The 22,219-nt window shown below is 30.0% G+C and overlaps 1 protein-coding gene across 31 annotated transcripts in view; it reads right to left on the minus strand.

Annotated features, from left to right (window-relative positions):
- Positions 1-22,219, minus strand: part of LOC139519999 (leucine-rich repeat-containing protein 49-like) — an 85,013-nt gene that overhangs the window by 17,950 nt on the left and 44,844 nt on the right. For 8 of the 31 annotated variants that reach the window (XM_071312337.1, XM_071312345.1, XM_071312341.1 and 5 more), the window contains 7 exons: positions 16,308-16,391; positions 11,880-12,070; positions 10,168-10,272; positions 7,428-7,472; positions 5,882-5,923; positions 4,228-4,383; positions 2,347-2,563 (listed from right to left, as the gene is read on the minus strand). In XM_071312337.1, the coding sequence (XP_071168438.1) occupies positions 2,347-2,563; positions 4,228-4,383; positions 5,882-5,923; positions 7,428-7,472; positions 10,168-10,272; positions 11,880-12,070; positions 16,308-16,391 (840 nt within the window). Of the gene's footprint in view, positions 1-2,346; positions 2,564-4,227; positions 4,384-5,881; positions 5,924-7,427; positions 7,473-9,848; positions 9,897-10,167; positions 10,273-11,879; positions 12,071-16,307; positions 16,392-22,219 lie in introns of all 31 variants that reach the window. The other 23 variants (XM_071312363.1, XM_071312359.1, XM_071312356.1 and 20 more) reach the window with 7 other exon arrangements.

The raw sequence follows: 22,219 nt of genomic DNA on the forward strand, positions 1-22,219 counted from the left end.
TGGGCTACTCTCAATTGGCATATGTGATATTAAGGAAGGCCAATGAAGAACTATGATAATGCACAGTGATACTCACAGTCTAGATTTGCATGGAGAATTTTATTTGGAATTGCAAAGATCCACATAAGATAATTACTATTTTCAAATGAGATAATTACTTTTTTCCAGGAGGATCCTACTTGAAATTAAAAAGACCCATATGAGATAATTACTTTGAATCAAGTTATCCGAAACTTCAACTGCATTGATTGGTCTGTTTTCAACCAATTTACCATAATTGTTAATAGATAATCAATTGTAGTTTATAATACTTACATTCCCCTTCTATATCAGTCACACATTTAAAATAACATTGATATTCAAATAGCCACTAGATTAATTATAGAATTATTCTTGAAAATTATTATCCATTTTGAAAAAGCAGAATTCTGTGTTTCGACATCCCAATGAATATACAATCCAGAGCACAATTTAGTAAGTATTTTATTCAGTAAATATATACTTCACTGTATGTATGAGAACTCCCTATCAATACACCGATTTTAAATCTTTTATCCGCGGTATTATCTCCAGATTAATTTTACAGATTAACTGTGATGTCTTCCATACGACCTATAATATCTCATTTACATGGAATTATTTACTAAGGCCGAACATTAACTTATTTATTTAAACCCGTCAAAAACATATTTTTAAATATATATACACTTGTTATACCTATAATGAAGCATAAGTATATATTCAAAGAACTTTGTGGACATAAAATCACTGCTGTGATTTTTTTTCTAAATTGTTGTACGTATTTAAGAAAGAATGCTTGTGCTGAACGTCTACAATTTCAGTAATTGAAGGTTTTTGAAGTTAAATAAATGTTTATATAATTATCTTCCTATTCAAATTATAAAAAATAAATTTACAAAGTTTTGAAACTTATGAATTTAAATGAAGAAACATAACCTTGAAATACACACTTCTCATTATAATCATGTAAAGATTTAAAATAGTTAACAACTGTGCATTAAAAGGGTATTGCTATTATCTTATTAGTTTACTTTTAAAATTTACTCAAAATCAGTGACTACTGAAGATGGATATTGTTCCTTAATATAATTTGATAAAAATTCTGTATCGGTTAAAAAGGCATGAGGACTGTCATAATGACAATTAATTTCAATTTTTAAAAAAAAGAGATTAAAATTAACAGAAAAATTCAACTTGATTTAAAAAAAAAAGTTGTCTTACCAGGTACACTTAAATCCAGCACATAGAAAAGTATTCACCTGAATTATATTTCACAAATCAAGAAATTCCATAAACCATAATCTAAATCATAGAAGAATAGGCATCTAAGGTGGACACATCATTTAATCTTGGACTATTAAATCTATTTAAATCAATAAAAATACTCAAATATTTTCTTATTAGTAACAGTACAAACTTATTTCTATCAAATTTGAATAATCAATGGAAAAGTTCTTAATAAATTTATGGATTAATATAGAAAAATGCAAACACTTATGTAATCCACAATAATATTTTTCAAACTAAGAAACTTACAATCGATGTTAAAAATCCTTTCACAAAAGATTATCTATGTCAATCAATATTGGACAGTCTTGTTGATATAATACTCAATCAGTCCTGAGAAAGGTCACGAAATTCCCAAACTTCATTTTACTGTACATGTGTTTCATTTCAATTGTACAGTAAAATCTATATACTTAAATTCTTTATGGCTTAAAATTGTCAAATCCTTCACTTCAATACAAGAAACTACCATTTAGTCCAAACTTTTAAATATTTGTTCTAAGTTTTGATACTCTATGCATTAAATTTGTTACATAGGTAAACTGTTTGTTTTTGGATTAACAAAATATATTTTATGTCAAACTAGAGATTTCAAATTTGAATTTAAATCTTTGAACTACTTGAGACTATTCAAAACAGAGGCCCCAATGAGCCTGTGTTACTCATATATTTTATGTATCATACCTGAATGTATAATAATGACATCACATTTTACATATAAAAAATTTTGGGGGGAATATCATTCAATGATTTGTATCTACTATGCAAATGCATATGCTGCCAATTTGATTAAAAAAAAGATAAATGATTTATTTTTTAGTGGTTAATATGTAGTACAGTAGAACAATAAATGATAGTGAAAAATAAAATGGAAACCAATGAACATGTAGGGGAGGTAAGAGCATGTCAATTTAACAATAGCTGAGAGGCTATATATAAAATAGCCCCTTTTTTAAGAGTGGGAGTTTGATTAAAATGTGCTGTTCATTGTAGTGGGGGAACATACATATGACATAGTTACTGCCCCTGGATACTAACCTGAACACCAGGAAACTTTGTTCTCACTTTATACAGCTGTTTAGCAATATCTTCAAAGTCTATGAATTTGAATATAATATGAGTTACTGCCCCTGCTGCCTGCATTCCCCAATTCCTGTCTAAAGCTTCTAGAGATTGGGTACCATACAAGGTCAAAGTGTCACCTTCAAGGTCAGCCAAGTTACTGAGATCAGTTGCTGTTCTATTGTCTCCTTGACTACAAAATAAAAGATGTAAATTGAGGTAATTAAACTGTTTTCTTCTCTCTCACAAATTAAAAAAGAAATACTGTGAAAGTACTTTAATTCGTGGGTATCAATTTTCGTGGTTTGAGCAATATTTACAAGTTCGTGGGTTTTTAAATTCGTGGATTTTATAAGTTTTCTAAAAAAAAAATACTTGACAAATTAAAGCCTTTAGGAACGAAGGTTGCAAATACTAATAGTCTGGATTGAAGAAACTTGCAAAGTAAACATTGACCGGTGTAAATCATAGTGACAACACTAATTAACCCAAGAGACCATCAAAGGTGTTAATTAGGCCATAAACATGTCACCTAAAGATATCAGTAACATAAACAAATTCTATAAACGTATCTTGAATTGTCAAATAATTCTTATCAAAATCCAGCCCAGCATGAAACTATTATTTCCCATATGTACGAGAACTATAAGGATATAAAATGAACACTTTACATACTAGCATATTAATCATGTTAATACCAGAAATCTGGCTTTCATCGATAAAAAATATTTTTTATGAAAATTAAAAGATCATAAGTTGTGCAGTTTAGGTTATTAAAGATTAAATGGGTATAATCCTGCATGCAGTTGTAGTTCTGTGACTGCTAGAGTATTCTCAGATTTGGAGTTATTCAATATATTCTGTAGATCATATCAGTAGTTGAACCTACATGGGGATCATCCCATGTCTTGATATTGACAATGGTTGTTTTATTTCGTTGGACACTTAAATTCGTGGATAAAGTCATCCACGAAAACCACGAAAATTGGTACCCCACGAATAAAAGTACTTTCACAGTATAAGACATCTTCAGATGATAGAAAACTATCATCTTCATAGCCTTACAAAATAAACATGTATAAGATATTGAAAATTAAGACTTAATCTTTACAATTTGACATTTTTTCATCATTTAATTTTTATATATCACTACTTGTTACAACTATACATCTTTACATATACGTATATTATCACTGAACTAGTAAAATATCTGTTTAGGAGCCAGCTGAAGGCCTTTTCCGGGTGTGGGAGTTTCTCAATGCATTGAAGACCAATTGGTGGCCTTCAGCTGTTGTCTGCTCTATGGTTGAGTTGTTGTCTCTTTGACATATTCCCCATTTCCATTCTCAATTTTATATATATACAAGAATGTGTCCATAGTACACGGATGCCCCACTCAAACTATCATTTTCTATGTTCAGTGGACTGTGAAATTGGGGTCAAACTTATAATTTGGAATTATAATTACAAAGATCATATCATAGGGAACATGTGTACTAAGTTTCAAGTTGATGTAACTTTAACTTTATCAAAAACTACCTTGACCAAAAACTTTAACCTGAACTTTGCACTATCATTTTCTATGTTCAGTGGACCATGAAATTGGGGTCAAAACTATAATTTGGCATTAAAATTAGAAAGATCATATCATGGGGAACATGTGTACTAAGTTTCAAGTTGATTGGACTTCAACTTCTTCAAAAACTACCTTGACCAAAAACTTTAACCTGAAGCGAACGGACGCACAGACGGACGCACAGACGGACAAACTAACGGAGGCACAGACCAGAAAACATAATGCCCCTCTACTATCGTAGGTGGGGCATAAAAATGAGTAAATGAGGTTCATTAACGTACCCAAATATAATAGTTTCTTTAAGGTTTTTAGTCCCTTCGACTTTGCGTGTATTACTACTAGTCCTTGGTCGCTCTTTAGGGATATCAGGTAAATCAAAATTGTTACTACTGTGTGAGCTGCTTGGTCTACTGTTTCCTCTACTACTTTGTTTTTCACTGAAATTGACAATTAATTTGGATATATATAAGTATTAAAATATGTAAACTGTATGATTGGTAAGTAAAACTATTCTGTTTATATATTTTTACTGGCAAAACTATATTTTAAATGGCAACTTAAACTATTTGTTGGTACATCTGTATGATAAATTTAAAATGGCAGTGTTACTGGAGTTATTTCCCTTTCACTGTGGTTATTTTCTCTTCAAAATACATTTTTTATCATGAACTGAATGAAAAAATTGCATAAAAATACATGAAAACAAATGTCTGAAATGTACAAGTATTAAGGCGTTGTAAAGATTAATCAAGTAACATTTTATGGATTTTCCCAAACAGGGTGCAGGAGCTTTTGGTTTATTTTTTTCTGTTTAAGTTGGTTTTAAATTGACAATTTTATACTAAACTACAGTTGTCTAACCAAAACTCTACTAAAAGTGAAAAGTGTGTACACCAGTTTCCATTAAATCACAAAAAAATAAAATCTAAAAGAATAAAATCCTAATGAACCTTTAATAATCTACAGGTTCCAAATAATAAGGGCTGACGTATTTGAAAAATATTTCATTAATAACATCTGATCTATTAGTTCTATATATTTTTTATTAAGATTATTTATATATTCAATAACATGCTATAACTTCCATAACAAATGTGGTTTGGTTTGAGATCTGAGGCACTCAGCTGAAACATATATTCAGTTTGAAATTATCTTGGCATATTTAGTTGCAAGGAGGTACATCAGCAAAATAATTTCTTTGTAAAATATTGAGCAAAAAACAAAATGACATTATTTTTTAGAGGTGATAGATAACAAATTTACAGCTGATGTAATTGGGCAAATAATCAGTTGATCAGTAAAACAATAGAATAATTACCCAAAACTTTAAGTAAGTTTACCAAATTTTGAGAAAAAGTCAATTCTATCACAATATTACCATAAAATTTATTAAATTTTGAACCCATAATTTCGAAAGATGACACTCTGGAAAATGTATGGATCAATAACATGAATAATATCAATCTGCTCCGCCTCATCAATACTCTTTTTATAAAAACAAAATGATAAAATTTAAATTCAAATAACCCATTCCAAGAAAATCAGTTAACACATGCATGGATTCTTCTTTAAATATTCATTTTTCTATGATACTTTCATAAAAAAAATACTGTCACAAGTTAAAAGTGATCTAAGACTCTATAAAACACCTTTAATCTGAGCACACAATAACAATTAAATATGGACCACTGTTGTAATGCTGTAAAATATAATGGAGGGAAAAGGGGACTAATCAAAACTGCTCATAAGCTATATCATGCAGAAAGGTTCAAAGCAGGGACAAACAGACAGAGGGTAAACTAGAGCATGCAGTGGTATTGGTTTTGATAAAGTATATTTGAACTATGTGGTTATTTTTTCTAATATTAACATTTCCAATGTAATATATACTGTATCATTTGTTAGTCGTTTTTAGAACATGCTAACAAATTTTACCTCAGGTCTTCATCGGACTGAGATTGTCTCAGTCGGGACTTTCTAGAAAATTATATTAAAATAAAATGTAAATTTTAAAATTACAAATTAATTTTCCTATATTATACAATTCTACAATATCATTTTGTATAAAAAAAAAACATATAATGTGGTGGAAATAGATCTGCTGTTCAATATAATGTGATGATTATTGCTTACGTTAACATTGTTTGATCTCTAATGGATAGTTGTCTCAATCATACCACATCTTTTAATTTCATACAGTATATTATTCTTTCAATGACCTATCCTAGAGTGGTTCTGTGTAATTCGTCACTACTTTTGTAGACTATGTACAATTTAGAACTTGATATTGTAAAGACAAACAACTATAGTCGATGACTGTATGTTGGGCTCCAGATTACATTTTTGTCATGCATGGTTTCAACTTTAAAAACATTTTATATAATTTTGTAACAGTAAAATGACAGTACATCTCCTGTAAATATAATTTTGTAAAAGTTGATTGATGAAATCTACTGTGTATATAATTTAGTGAAAGAACAAAATATGGTGAATTTTTTGGACAGAAAGTGCTATATATATTGTATAACCAAGACAACTGAAAGTATGTCGCAACTTTGTAGACTAGAATTTATCAAATAAATTCCAGTTGAAAATATATTCCTGCTATACAGTAAGATAGGTTTAACACAGCAATATTCTGACTTCTGTAAATATCAATATCTCAACTCGTACCATAGAAACCAATAGTAGAAAGTAAAATTACAAAAATACAAACTCCAAGAAAAATTAAAATAGGAAAGTCCCTCAAAGTCAAATGGCAAAATCAAAAGCTCAAACACATACCCTTCTTTGGAGCACAAAAACAAGAAACAACATATAAAACAACCAAAACCATCTTTGGAAATTTTGCTTAATGCTGCTGCAACTCTAGTAGCAGTAAAATGTCACAATTTGCAATAACTTACAGTTGCAATTAACCAATAAGATAATGACTTTAATACTGATGACGCATGTTTCAGAAAAAAAATCTTTATCTGACAGGCAAGCTTCAGAGCAAACTTTTGGAAGCACAATACCTCAACACCCCAAAATAAAAAAAGCTGACTTAATTCATATGTATAAAAAAAGAAAGCTTTCCACCTCTTTGTATTTCTCTGGATTTTCCACTAAACACTGAACAAGCAAACAACTGAGCAGTGGAGAAAATCAAATGATAATATATACAACAATGCTTATATTATAAAAAAAAAATGTTTACATCTATAAAAAAAAATATGGCAAAAAATAATGGAGTAAAGAGGATATGGGAAAATAAAATAGGGAAAATGTTTATTACTACATTTTTTAATTATACAAAAAGATATTTCTAAATGAAAACTACATACACATACATTCATAATACTTCTTTCCCAAAAATTACAAAATGCTCTACATGATGATGTGTATATTTGAAATATTCTAATTTGTACAATGTACACCATGTCCAATTTGTAAAAAAAAATCTATTCATCTAAAAATCCAAAAACAAAATTATAATTACCTTTCAAGTTCACCAAAAATTGACATTAAAGGACCTGGTATTCTTCTACAATGTAATCATAGAATACAAAAAAAATCCAAGCAGATACTTTTACAATTCATTGTAGTTCTATATATTTTTTTAATAATTTATTTATCCTCATCTCAATATACTTTTTTCATTTTATATCTGAAATATTTTCCAAATTTTTTTTTCTAGTATCACACATAAATGTAGTAAATTTATGACATTTCTTCTTTCCTTTTTCAATTTCATGATACACTTAAATAAAACTTTAGTTACAATGATTATAAATATCAATTTTATACTAGGTGATTCATGTATTGTGCATGTCTTTAAGTCAGCCTTGAACAGATATTAATTTTAATTGGTTTCAAACTATATATTATGGACTTTCGAAAGAGTTTGAGAAATCACTTTTTTTTCCAATTATGATACTATAATATCATGCAATCTGAATATAATTCTATTACATCTAATAACAATAAAATGATTCCATTTAATCCATGTCCTGCTAGTAGTAGTACTATCACCTGCTCATTTAACCATAACATCTAGGACATATCCTCATTTGGTGACCCCCTCATTTAGCAAATTCTTTAAAGTATAAAAGTTTCAACTTCAAACTGATACAGGACAAATGACTAAGAAAGAACGATAGCTGATCTGATGAACAGACTAGAAACATAATAAGGTCTTCTTTTTTTTTGTAGACCGATTATAAAAAGCGCTATACTAGATGCAGCTTTTAACTTCTGCATAAGTGTAAACTTAAACTGAGTATGGACAAAGTTATATGCCAGAAACAGTTATTTACTGAATATGCTATAGTTTGACCAATCAAAAAGAAAAAACATAAACAAAAAGTCTCATCCAAAAAAACCCAAAAAAATAAATAAAATCTTTTGGAAAGTAATGATTTACAAAGTATGTTCGAAAACCCAAATGTTCAATACAATCCTTTTTGAAAGCGTAAGATCATTCTGTTTGCAAAATTTTTGGGAGCCTGATCAACAAAATAAAAGGTCACAGCAATGTAAAACAACTGTCTATATAAACAATAACATTTTCAACCACAAAGATGATGGTAATTCAAAATTTTATAACCACAAATATGTACGATTGTAGAAATATTAAATAAAAAAAAATTATTAAACAAATACATATGTTTTTAATGTGTTACATTGAAGCCCTAGAACCTATGTAACAGCTAATATCAATTCTATATCAAACCTTTAATGAAGAAGCAGCACAAGCAAATAAATGTTTTGGCTACATTATTACACATTATACATGCTGATCAGTCACTTTCTTCATCCCATAAGTATGTTATATTGAAGATATATCAATGGAACTGACTCATTAGCCAAAAACATTTATTGGGTTGACTTTACAGATTTGAAAAACGTTTGTATCATTTAGGATAAAATAAAGAATATCTATTTTTTGCTACAGTAAATAGTAAGGTTTCAATATAAAAATCTTCATAACAGCTATAAAGTCAAAGAAAATGCTACAGTTCAGAGAAACTTAATATCACTTTGTTTTTGTACATGTATGTCAAAGTTATTACCCAACTCTTCATTATACATGTTTTCCCAATTTTTAACTGTTAAACAGGCGTGTAGATCTTTGTACAAATGTGACAGCCCTGCCCATAATATAATAACCGGTAACAGTCTTTTACAAGCAGACATGTAGGTATACAAGGCAAACTAGTTTCATATTAAGACTGTCTTATTTAGATATTTAAACCTTTGTATCAAGTCAGACAGGATTAAATAATTGGATCACTTTGACCCATTTAAAATAATACCTAATCCAGTAGAATTAATTTCAAACTGCATCAAACAAATTCAACAAGGGACTAGGAATAGCTGTAAGCTTGTCTAGAAGCAGAAATTTCACAAATTCTTTAATTGTGATTTAAAAAGATGTAATCAGAACTTCAAAATCAAAATAATTTAAATCATTTCAATAAATATTTTTCTATAACATAGGTAGCAATGACCTATTTTTATGTACATTAAATGTTACAAGCAGTTCTGCCATCAAATCAATACATAAAAGTACCAGTAGATTACACCAAATATTATTTGGAAAAGCATTTCTCCACATCAACTGTGGTGTTAGCTCAAATGTTGTCTTTATAGTTTGCTTGTAAAACTCTTAATACTTGTGGATAATTTTCTATTTAAAACCTATGCCTTAATACTAAATTTTTGTTGTAAAGTAAAAAAAAACAAAAAAATATTTATTAAATTTAGTAGTCATATATATTCAGTACAATATTTCTGCACTACAAACTAACAGGGAGAGGTTTGACTAGACTTGTGTATGATAGCAGCTGCAACTGCATACCAAAAAGGGAGAAGGCTAAACACAAACAAACTAATCAGACATGCAATCACCGTGACCTACTTCTTGTACATTTCTGTGAAACTCTCACATTGCACCCAATGTTTACACCTGACCAATGAAAAATAGATTACTAAAAGAAGTAACATTGAATACTCTAGTCTATCTGTTTTCTAATAAAAGATTTTGTGCAAATATAAGTAAAGCTTAGATTGTTGCTAGTATATCCTGACTATATGTAATTAATACAAGCACCATGTTTAGTAAAACTTGCACATGAAAAAGTACAACACATTGAATTGAGATATAAAAAAAATATTTGAAATAAATAAAACCTTTTTATGTAATATAACATAAGCTAACTATAACCAATCCCCTGTACCTTGCTGAGTCAACACAGGGGGTAGGGAAAACATTGTCTACAGCATATACAGAGGTTACCAAGGCAACCTTTTTGCAAAAATGTGCAGGTCCATGCATTATTGTTCTAAAAGAAAACAGATCAATTAAAAGCTTGAAAAGGTCATTTCAAGAATTCTAATTCTGATTAATATAAAATAAAAGATGTGAGCTTAACTGCTACATTTAGTTTTGAATAATTTGGCAGTGTTTTAAATAGAAATTAAACAATTTTGGAAATGTGTACCCTTTTAAATGCATATCAAAAATGGGGAACCACTTTTTATGATGGGAAATTGTAACGAAGGGACACTGTTAACCTTTTTTTTTTTTAGATTGTTTTGTTTTTATAAGTAGTAACAACTATTAATTGTAGCAAAGATCTGAACCAATGTTGACGACATGCAATGTCTTCAAAATGTTATGACAACCAGTGAACTTTGTAAACAGAATCAACATTAAGGCTGGCAAATTAATAAATATTTTGGGAACAAAACACAAAATATTAACCATCTTTGAGAACTCTTGGTTTAAAGTGATCATCGAGTTTGTCAACATAACCCAAATGAACTTCATGACACAAATTATAAATCTTTAAACATTTCAACCTTGATCTCTTTACAGTGGACAAACATATAATACCATGTTAAAATATTGTTCAGTTTAAACATATTCTTTACATATTAAATTTTGCTTAGTTTCATTATATCGAATGGTCTTGTTTGAAGATTAATGTAGATTTAAGAGTTTGTATAAACAAAGGATTTTATGTCAATTATATTTATAGAGATTTTATGAGTAGGGTTATCATGATAAGAGAAGTACAAGAACTGCCTTAGTAATGAAATTAACAATAACTTGTTTGTTTGTTTGTTCTATACAAGGTGTTGCGGTATCAAACTGGATAAAACAAAAACGATGAATTGCAGTCAAGGTAAAGAGCCAATTTTAGTGGCTTTGATTGTTAGATTGGTTGCTGTTGTTTAACGACACTTCCAGCATACTTGTTTATATCAGGGCACCCAGTTTTTAATGGTGGATGAAGCCAGAAAGCTCGGAGAGAATACTGACCTTCAGTTAGAAAACTCAAAACTTGTGTGCCTGACCCAGACAGAAACTGTATCAGTTATTGTGTTTAGTTAAATTATGATATTTTTGTGTTACATATGAAATTTGCTGTTGATAGGCTCTCTTAAATGTATTCAGTACTTGTCTAGAATTTGAACAAGTAAGATTGGTGTTGGTTAATGTCCAGTGGCAAATGTTTCATGCAAATTCAGGTTTTTCTATAATCAGTACTGTTCAAATGATAGATAATAAATGAAAATATATCAATAATTCGTAGAGAAATAGAAAAGTAAACTAAAAATAATTTACTTTAAAAAAAAACACCTTATGATTTCTTAGCAGTAAATATTCAATAATCAAGGATAAATCATCAATTCATTTGCATTTCACTACTTTAAATTATTGTGGATGCCTTTATTTTCATGGATTGAGTTAAAAAAAAAAAAGCTTAAAGGAAAGGTCAGATATTGAACACTAAAATTTGTGGTAAACCTTAACCCATCAAATCAGCAAAAATAAGCACCCCGCAAATAATCAATCAACATAAAAAGATATAAAAAGATATGTGTGGTGCAAATATTATCAAATAAAATACAGCAAGAGTGGGATTTTGTTCCATGTACCCACCTATTTATAGACTCCACCTCCATGTTTTCATCAGCGCCATCTGGTGAAACAAGTTCTGCATTAGGTATGCTGCCAACATGATTTGCATACAAGTCTGGTGTCCGTGACAATTTACCAGATTTGTTAATCATATTACCCTGCATAACCTCCCACTGTCGTCTGGCATTGTTGATTGCTAATCTCTTCTTTTCCTAGAATAAAAAGAGTAAAACTTTTGAGTAAAAGAGAAGTAACAGCCACTTTGGATTTCGCTGTTTCAGAAACTAAAGCATTCTTGGTAACATTTTCAACAGCGTACACCAAATTGTTGTGATTGGTTTAAAATGTGGAAATACAACCAAATATGTTATTTTCATTTTGGTGTACAACAATGAGATTACCCATAGTCCTTTAGATTCTGAAAATGCAAATTAATTCAATTTAATATTTATTTAGTCATCTATACATATTATTCTAACGACAACAACTAACCCTTATATAAGCTCATCTGGGTCCTATAAAAGATGTGGAGTATAACATATTAGCCAGGTAAATGCAATATTTTCCATTAAAAGTGTTAAGGAAACTCTAATTCAAATTTTGATTGGATATACATTTTATATATTAGATGGTGTATTGACTCACTGCAAGTTAAAGATTGACCTTTCTGCACTATTTGCTAGTTCACAGCAGCCAGATTCTACTGGTAGCAAAAACCAAAATCCCCAGAAAGAACCGCCATAGAAATCCTAGTCAATTAAGATTAGAGTTGAGCACACCTGCCACCTGTTGAGTTCAAACTCACAACCTGAATGTTTATAGGTTATTGACTTCAGCAAAATGACATATAATTGACGAAACTTCTGTCCATCTCAGTCTGACTTGTTGATTCAGACAACACTTTTTTTTTTAGAAATTCTCTTTTGGCTAGTTTTTTCATTTCTTTTTTTCATAATTTCAAACAGCTTTAGCCAAATTAAATCAATTAGACTAATCGGTTTATATTACCTGTGTTGATTTCACCAGAAAAATTTCTTCTGAAAGTTACTGGCAGTATATCAATCAATTTCACTTACCAAAATTTACATTGACAGAACCTTTTATATTTCATTTATACTTATGAACATACATGAACCTTAACAGTCACAATTATCTATAGGATTTCAAGTAGAACTCTAGACAGCTTTACCATTGTTCTAATTTGTGTGGCAAATTTGTAGACTAACATCAACAAAATTTCTTCTTTTATATGAATAAAAGTGCAGAGTGTATGTATATCAACCAAGCATGTAACATCTAGACGTTGGATTACAAGTTCACCACCACCCACTGAATGTAACAGTTTTTCAATGAAATAAACTGAAAGTAGTGTATTCTAAGTGTGAATACCCATAAATTTGTTTAATGACTTATAGAGAAAAAGTAAGTAGCTAAAATTCCAATTTAGCTTACCTTTAGTTTATACAGCCAAAAAAAATGACCATTGCTTATCATCATACCAACTAAGTCAATATTTAAATCACATTCTAAATAGCACTTGTGTATTATCTGTTTATTTATTCAAAATGAAAACTTATACAAAATGAAATATTACATTTCTTTTTAAGTACTTTAAAACAATTGAATTAACACTACAATGACTCAAGTTACACATTCAAGTTGTAATTCAATAGGTATCAAAAACTAAAAAGTCTAAATTTACACAACTTACTGCAATTCTATTTAGTACTAGGACTTCCGACGACATTTTCATTGCAGAAAATTCATAAGATTTTGTCATATCTCTCCAATAAACAACGTGTGAAACAAATTTCCAATTAAAGACAAAATGCAACTTAAAATCTAAGTCTAAACTTTCACTATCCCATTTCTGATAAAGGATAATTTGAACACGGTTTAAAACATAATATATTCCACTCACATTAAACACAATTCAATATCTTTATTGTTTTGTTTATAGCGCTCATCATTACGATGTTTATTTCATGTCAACAGTAGATATGAAACGTCAGAGCACATTTTTTCGTTTACTGTTACAGCTAGCTGATATTTTACAGTATAAATTATTCAAACAGTTTCCTTTTGTTATTAATCATACTTATTGTAATTAGAGAAAAAATTCACTCTGCATGAAACTAAATTATGGTTCATTGGACCTTTTATTCTGAATCAGGAGTAATTCATACAGAAATAATATAATAAAACGTTTGATACTAATATAAAACGGGACATGGATAAAAGTATTCTAATCTTTTACTAAATGCCAGCTCATTAAATGTTATGATATCATTTGCAATAGTTTCTATAATCTATGTAAATATTCTCAGAGAACTTAAATTTTTATAGGTTTGTCTTGTATACAATATATATGCAAACAAATAAAAGTTTGTTACATGTATTTAACAATCTTTATGTATTTATTCTTGTTGTCTAAATTTTTATGACAAATTATGATAGTTCAAAAGAGGTAGATATATATTCAGTAATGCTCAGACCAAAACATTTGAAACTCCAAAACCTATTTAAAAGATGATGAGCAAGAATGTGTCCATATTGTACAAGGATGGCTAACACACACAATCATTTTCTTTGTTCAGTGGACTGTGAAAACTCTAAAATTGACATTAAAATTAGAAAGATCATATCATAGGAAACATGTGTACTAATTTTCAATTTGATTGGACTTCAACTTCAGCAAAAATCTTGGTAACAAAAAATTCACCCTGACTTGAACATAAACTGTAACCTAAAGTGGGACAGACGGACAAAAACAGGAATGGACACACAGACCAAAAAAACATAATGCTACTAGGTGGTGGATAAAAAGAACTTGATATTTTACTAAAAACACCTTCCATCTAATTTTCTGGTTTTATACAAATTCCAGTCTTATGTATTATGAGTGTCAACAATAATGAACATTATTAAGGTTTTCTAATCCATGCAGTATTTTCTTTAACTGACCAGATCTAAGATGAGTCTTAGTCATTTTGACTTCTTTTATTTAACCCATCCTTCAACTTAATTTCAAATAAAGACTCCATATTCAATACACAGATAATTAAAAATCAGGACCATGTTTCCATTCTGACAGGAAACAATTTGTTATTCGCCCATTATAACAAATAGTAGATTAATTATCAATTGATCCCAATAAAATCCATTCACTGTAGACCCAGACATGTATCACAGAATTAGTCAATAACAAAGACTTTTATATGAGGATTTATAACAGTTACAGTTGAAGCAATTGTTATTTAATTTTGTCTAACAAAAATGTTTCATGTAGCAGACTGTTTCTAATGGATTTATGTCTGTTTTTCATAAATCATTTGAATGTGTGACCATGGAAAGGAAAGATAATCTTACTTCAGAGGGGACATCTCAGAATGTTTGAAGTATGCAATTTCTCTCATTTTACTCCACAATATTCTGATAGAGTATCTGAATTGCTAAACTTGATACGTGAATTTGAAATTTAAAAAAAATGCTTTCTTTGATTTTTTTTTCTTCAGTAAATTCATTCAAAAGGGAAAAAAATATTTTTAAAGTTTGGATAATCTCCCCTGAACCTAGATTAAAAATTTTGACATCTGAATGTTTTGAACTTGTTTATGCTCACTGTTTGTGAAAATGTTTTTCATACAGCAATGGACCATGAGCTACAATCACCTGTACAAATAGTTCAAGGGCCATAACTTTGTCAAAAGTATGAACAGAAGCACTTATACTACAACCACTGTGACCCACAATATATCAAGATAACGTTGGCACTCACACCACATCCTCCTATATTAATGTAAATTTTGGAATTTTTTTATGGCATAAAAAAAAAATAACAAAAATACCTAACTCTGAGAAAAAATCAAAATGGAAAGTCAAAAGGCAAAATCAAAATCTAAAAAATATCAAACTAATGGATAACAACTGTCATATTCCTGACTTGACACAGACATCTCCTTATGCAGAACATGGTGATTTAAACCATGTTTTATAGCTAGCTAAACCTCTCACTTGAATGACAGTCACATAAAATTCCATTATATTGACAACGATGAGTGAACGAAAGAAACAGACATAACAGGTAAAAATGTAATAAATTTCTTTCAAAAAAAAATAATTTTGATAAACTAATGTGCATGATTTCAACTAGCTTTCAAGAACATAACCAAAATCAAAGACTATGGATGCTTTTATGAACTAACAAAAATGTTTAATATAGGCTTCAATGTACATCCGGTCTACCTTAAACACACTCATCGTAGGTACATAGTAATTTGACAATGACTGTAAAAACATGAAAACAACATCTCAAAATTTTATGCATACCATATTTTTTTTCCATTTACCTTGATCAGGAATACTCGAAGCTTAATATTTGAATGCCAAGGATTTTTAAGAACAGAAAAGTTACAGAAGAAATTGGAAAAAATTCTTTAACACTGTTACCTTTAAAACCTGTGTTTTGTTTATATCCTTTTTCTTTTCATCATCTTTCCTTGCCATCACTAACGCTATCCTTCTTTCTTCTTCCTGAGAATAAATAAAAAGGTATATGAGAATAAAATATGATCAATATTGTACCAGCAAGGGAATAGCTAATCGCACCACTTTTGGAGATTTTTTAATATTATATTTGCATTTCATTGAAAATGTCTATGTTTGCAGGTCATGAAATAAGAATACATTCTTTCTACAGACCTAACATTACAATTCAATGCATTCTTACTCTTCTAGGGTCAATATTTAAAAATATATTTGTTTTATAGGTGTTATTCTATATTTAAATTGAAGTTTTTCAAACAATATGAACAGTTTCATTTCAATTTTCACAAGGTAAAACTATGAAGAAAATTATTTGAAATACATTGTCAAGAATGTTATAAGTCAAGTTTTTTCTCCCTATGGTTTCTGACATCTAAATAAGAAAAGTAGGTATTTTTAGGGGTTTCCTCCATAAGAAAATAGGATAAGGAAGTTGAATTTTAGGAAGACAACATTGTTTTTGACTTGTTTTTAACTCTGGTATATGGGGAAACCTGCAATTTCTGCATAAATCACCATCAAAAGTGCAAAATAAAACATTTGGGAAGGTGTTTTGAGGCTTAATAAGTGTATTGATTAAAAAAAAAACTAACAAGTATTCTTCATATTGGCCTACTCAATAGTTCCTGTTTCATGGTTGACAGATTTAAGAATGCTTTCTTTACAAGTTACAGGGTATGAAATTGAAGCAAAATGAACAGAAGGTACCCTTTTTCAAGTAGAATGGATCTTATGGAAACACACTCTAGTATATAACTACATTGCTTTTAAAATTACACTGAAAACGAAGGATAATCTGTTTCTTCACAAAAGGAAGGGACATAACTCTGACAAAACAATTTACTTGAATGTTCAACCCCAAACAATAAGAAGCAAATAACTAATGTTATAAACTTTGTAACTATGAAAAACACTATAAGTAGTCATTTATTGATCACACCAATTATCTATGAGAAAATTGCATGCAGTTTTAATATGTAAAATCTTATTAAAGCAACACCATTATTGATACAAAAACTTTTCAAATATGAATTTATGGGTTTCAAACATCCATTCATAAAGTTAAATATCTCTCTTCAGAATGACATCAAACATCCTTAGTTTGAGACCTTGTACATCATACAATAACCTTTTTTACAGTGTTTAAATATACAAACATTTAATTATAAGTTTGTATTTCTTCAAGGACTGGCTATTATTCACACTTTCATTTACATAATAGCATCTAGTACAATGTATTTTTGAATTCTCTTTGAATGTTATTATAAGACATAAAATATTTACATATATATAAAGATACATATGGGTCAAACATCAATTAGACAGCAACCCCATTTATCAAGTTTACCAAAGTAAACATTTTCAGTTACTATTGATAGCCATTTATTGAAAAGAACTGACCAAATAAGAATCATCTCATTGCATGTCTGCAGCAACTAAACTTTAAATGGTCTATTCTTTAAGACTGAATGTGACTTTTGAATGGTTTTACACTAGTCATTTTGGGGTTCTTTTTAGCTTGCTGATAGGTGTGAGCTAAGGCTCCTTGTTAAAGACCGTACTTTGACCTATAATGGTTTACTTTTACTAATTGGGACTTGGATGGAGAGTTGTCTCATACCACATCTTCTAATCTCTGATTAAGGAAGAAATACTATGAAGATGTAATAACTACTAGGATTTGTTTTACAACAGAATTTCCTATGATAAAAAGAAGAAATGGGATGTAATTTCATTTAGACAACAACAGATCCTCCATTAATTGAAATAAGTTGTACATAGGTTTCAGAGAGTCAAAGATCTTTTACTTATATGGAGGATTAAGATATGGCGATAAACGATAAACAATCATATAAGACAAACAGTTTACAAACACAACATAGAAAACTAAAGGCTGAGCAACACAAACCCCACTAAAAACTGATATAAACAAAGCTAACCTCTTATAAGGTTCATACCAATAACCTCCACAGTTTCTAGGCAAAACATTTGTCCTGAACAAGCATGAAATATTTGACACTGTATGTTAAATAAACACAACAATCAATCAATATATGTGACACATAATGACATATCAAAGTAAATGACACAATTACCCTTTTGAAAAAAATCCTTCAAAATATGTACTTTGTCCTAAAATCTTTATAGGGAGACAACAAACAGTTTATAAATGTGTTTTCGAAGGACCATATATCTGAAACTTGACAAAAGGGAATTAAACATTCAAACAGCTTATCTCCCTTGAAAACAGTCTCTTGTGTCTGAGGTCCAATTTTAATAACATTACCCATGCAAAGAAATACATGAAAAATGCAACAAATATCTAATAGAGTTAGAAATGCTTTCAGTGCCCATCAAATAACACTGATGAATATTTCATTATAAAGCCAATGAAGCATGGTGTCATAAATGTAAGGATGATATACATGCATGCATGTTAACTACAGATAATCAATAAGCTTTTTACACATTAATCAAATCATCATATGTCAAGCCTTTTATTAATTAAGTATATTTTATAATTCCAAATCGGTTTATTAGGCTTAGAGTCAGTGCAAAGTTTCAGATCCATTGAAGGCTACAGAATATGAATATATTCTTAAATATTAGTTGCATAACTTCCCTGTTTCTAGTGCTGTTACCTACTATAACATTATATTTATCTAAGGGTCCAAACCAATATTAAAATATCTGATTATTTAAGAAATTATCTTTAAAACTGAACATCACTTTGACAAATCAGCTGATGAGAAAAACAGGACTTAATCAAACTTTTATTTTCCTGGTATTCAATTTTGATGTCTAATTAAAAAGCTTTGTGAGAACAAATATTCAAGGTTATACATGAAGTATTATATTACAATTTTTTAGTTTTTAGAGGGTACTGTCTTTTGGACCATTGCTAAAGCCACTAAAAATAAGACATTTACAAAAACCACAAACTTTTAAAATATTTTTTTCTTTTTTTTTTCTAACTACATGCATTAAGAATTTTAGACATTTATTTGTTTGTAAACAAGTTCTTTTTAAACTATCAAATTAAAAGAATTGGAAACTTGTAATTTTATTGTTAGTTTCAATTTGTCCATGCAGCACACGCATGCATATATATTACCCTCACAGGAGATACAACTACTGGAAACACAGCCGAACATGTCAACATTAATGGTGTAGCCTTAAAAGACTGTTTCACTACTGATAGGCCCATAGTTGTACCAGAATTTTTACGAGTTGGTTGTGAAGGTGTTGAGGGAATAGATTCTGTACTCCCGAGTGTTATTGGTGATCCCAATGAAGACATACCTAAACTTAAGTCTAAAGATGTTGAAGAAGTACTGGTGCTTTCAGCTGTATTATCGGACAAAGCTACAGCAGATAGAGACGGTGCAGAAACTGATTTCGACAATCCAGTTTTTTGCTGAACGCCTTGTACAGACATTGTTTTGGAGGTTGCATTCTCAGTTTCATGTATAGTAGCCATGGTTGTTTTACTCTGGATTTGTAATGGTGGTTCTTTAAAGATAGTCAGTTTGTCTGGCTTTTTTGCCAGGCTCTCTGCAATTAGTGGTTCCTTAACTAATAAATGTTTGCTTTGGTCCTCCTTCAATTTTCTTACAGATTTTGTACTGTGTTCAGGCAAGGTTTTTTCATTCATATTTCCTGATGAACCTAAATCTGCTGTCCTTAAATTTGGAAATGATTCTGAAGTCTTTAAAGGCTTCAATGGTGGTGCCTTTTGAGACTGCCTGCTGTCTGCTGAGCTCTGTAAATTATTTATTTTGACAGAATGTAGTTCACCACTAGCTACATTTTCTTCCTGATTAGTGTCAATTCTCTGACCTTTATTTTTCTGAGTGCCTAAGGACTGATGCATGTTTTCAAACTCTTTACTTTTCTTTGTTTCTTCAGCTGCAGACTTGGGGATTTTAACAGTGTCATTGGATTTAGGATTTTCAACTGCTTCGGCTGATTTTGGGATGATCATGGTAACCTGGTCAATTCCATAACTTTTCTGATAGAAATTTCTTGTTATAGAAATGTCATATTTGTCTGTAGACAGAGAAGTTGTTTCTTTCTCAAGGACAATGTCTTTTTCAGATTTTTCAACTTTTTGGTTTAACTGTACTTCCTTATCTAAAGATTTCGGCCCACCATCATTCAAAAGATTGGCCATTTCATTGGAAACTTCTATTTTCGCATCTAAGGACGTTTTGAGAATGTTTTCTAATTTGGTATCTCCATTTGTCCCATTAAAGTTAAACTCTGGTTTCACAGTTGACCTTTTTACTTCCTTGTTCCTTGCAATTGACCTGTCTAATTTCATTTTTTCAAATTCTTCTTCATTACAAGTAACTCTAACAATTTTATTATCAATTACTTTCCAAAATGGCATAAATTTTTCTTGTTTTTCTCTATCGTAAGTTTTTTCAAGAATATTTTTCGAATCGCTTATCAGAGAACTAATATTTTGTTCTTGTGCTGTCTTAGATTCAGTTGTCCTTGACAAATCAGAATCAGAATAAAATTTGAAAACATTTTTGCCTTGAAGAACATTCTCAGACAATTGTTTCTCACTATTTTCAGAATATTCTGAGAGTGGTCTGGAAAGAGTACCTGTGGCCTCTGAAATATCTTCATCTTTTGGTTGTAAAGTTTTATCACTTTTTACAGAATATTCAGAGATAGGTCTTGACCCATTATTTATAAAATCTGTTTCGGTCAAAGTTTTAGTGCTTTGAGTAGATTCAGAACATTCAGAATATTCTGAGTAAGGTCTTGATGCTTTTCTTGGCATTTTTTCAACATTTTGAATACTATCTATAGAACTATTTACAGATTTTTGATCAACTGAAGTTTCAGATCCATTTCTAAAGTTCTTTTCCAAAAAAGGTCTATCTGCACTGACAGAAGTTTGATGAACAGAGGGTTCAGATCCAAATTTCCAAACTCTGTCATCATTACTCTCTACTGGAGACAGAGTAAACATTGGTGAGGTACTCAAGGGGTCCATTAAGCTCAAAGTATGTCTCTTCATGGATGGTTTAGGGCTTTTATCATTTAACTGCTCCACTGAAGTATAAGACCTGTATAGTGTGTAAGGTGTTTGAGGTTTAGTAGCCATGCCAGTTTTATTTGGTAAGAAATTCTGTCTCTGTGGTGTGGTGTGGACCACTGTATTAGATACAGAACTAGCTTTAGATGACACAGTGGTGTTGACCGCCCAATTTGTTGCCTTCACTGTCATAAATCTTGGTTTTCCAAGAGAATTTCTTCCTTTGTTGTCACTGTCATCAACTAAACCAATTTTACTCATATCACCTGCTGAAGACGTTACATGTGTTCTTTGAAAAGCTGGAGTGAAATGGCTGCTGGAAGATTTTTGTGTTATCAAATTACCAGTTATATTCTTGTTATCAGTACTTGAACCATCTAAGATGTTCTCAGCAGGAATGACTGAACCAGAACTAGCCAAATTTGATTTGAATCCAGGCAATGACATTAAATGGTATAGTGGATTGTATAGTCCAGGCCTACGACTAGAAACAGAGGTACCAGAATCCTACAGACAAAACATGCCAATATGTTCTAAATAAAAGTGCAAGGAAAAAACATGCCAATATTTTCTAAATAAAAGTGCAAGGCATAAACATGTCAATATTTTCTAACTAAAAGTGCAAGGTATAAACATGCTAATATTTTCTAAATAAAAGTGCCAGGTTTAAACATGTCGATATTTTCTGAAGTGCAAGGACAAAACATGTGATATGGTTTTATTGTACTCGTACCAACCTGAATAAAACATATAAATTTGTGTC

The sequence above is a fragment of the Mytilus edulis genome, chromosome 4 (assembly GCF_963676685.1).
Source record: "Mytilus edulis chromosome 4, xbMytEdul2.2, whole genome shotgun sequence".
NCBI classification, from domain to species: domain Eukaryota; kingdom Metazoa; phylum Mollusca; class Bivalvia; order Mytilida; family Mytilidae; genus Mytilus; species Mytilus edulis.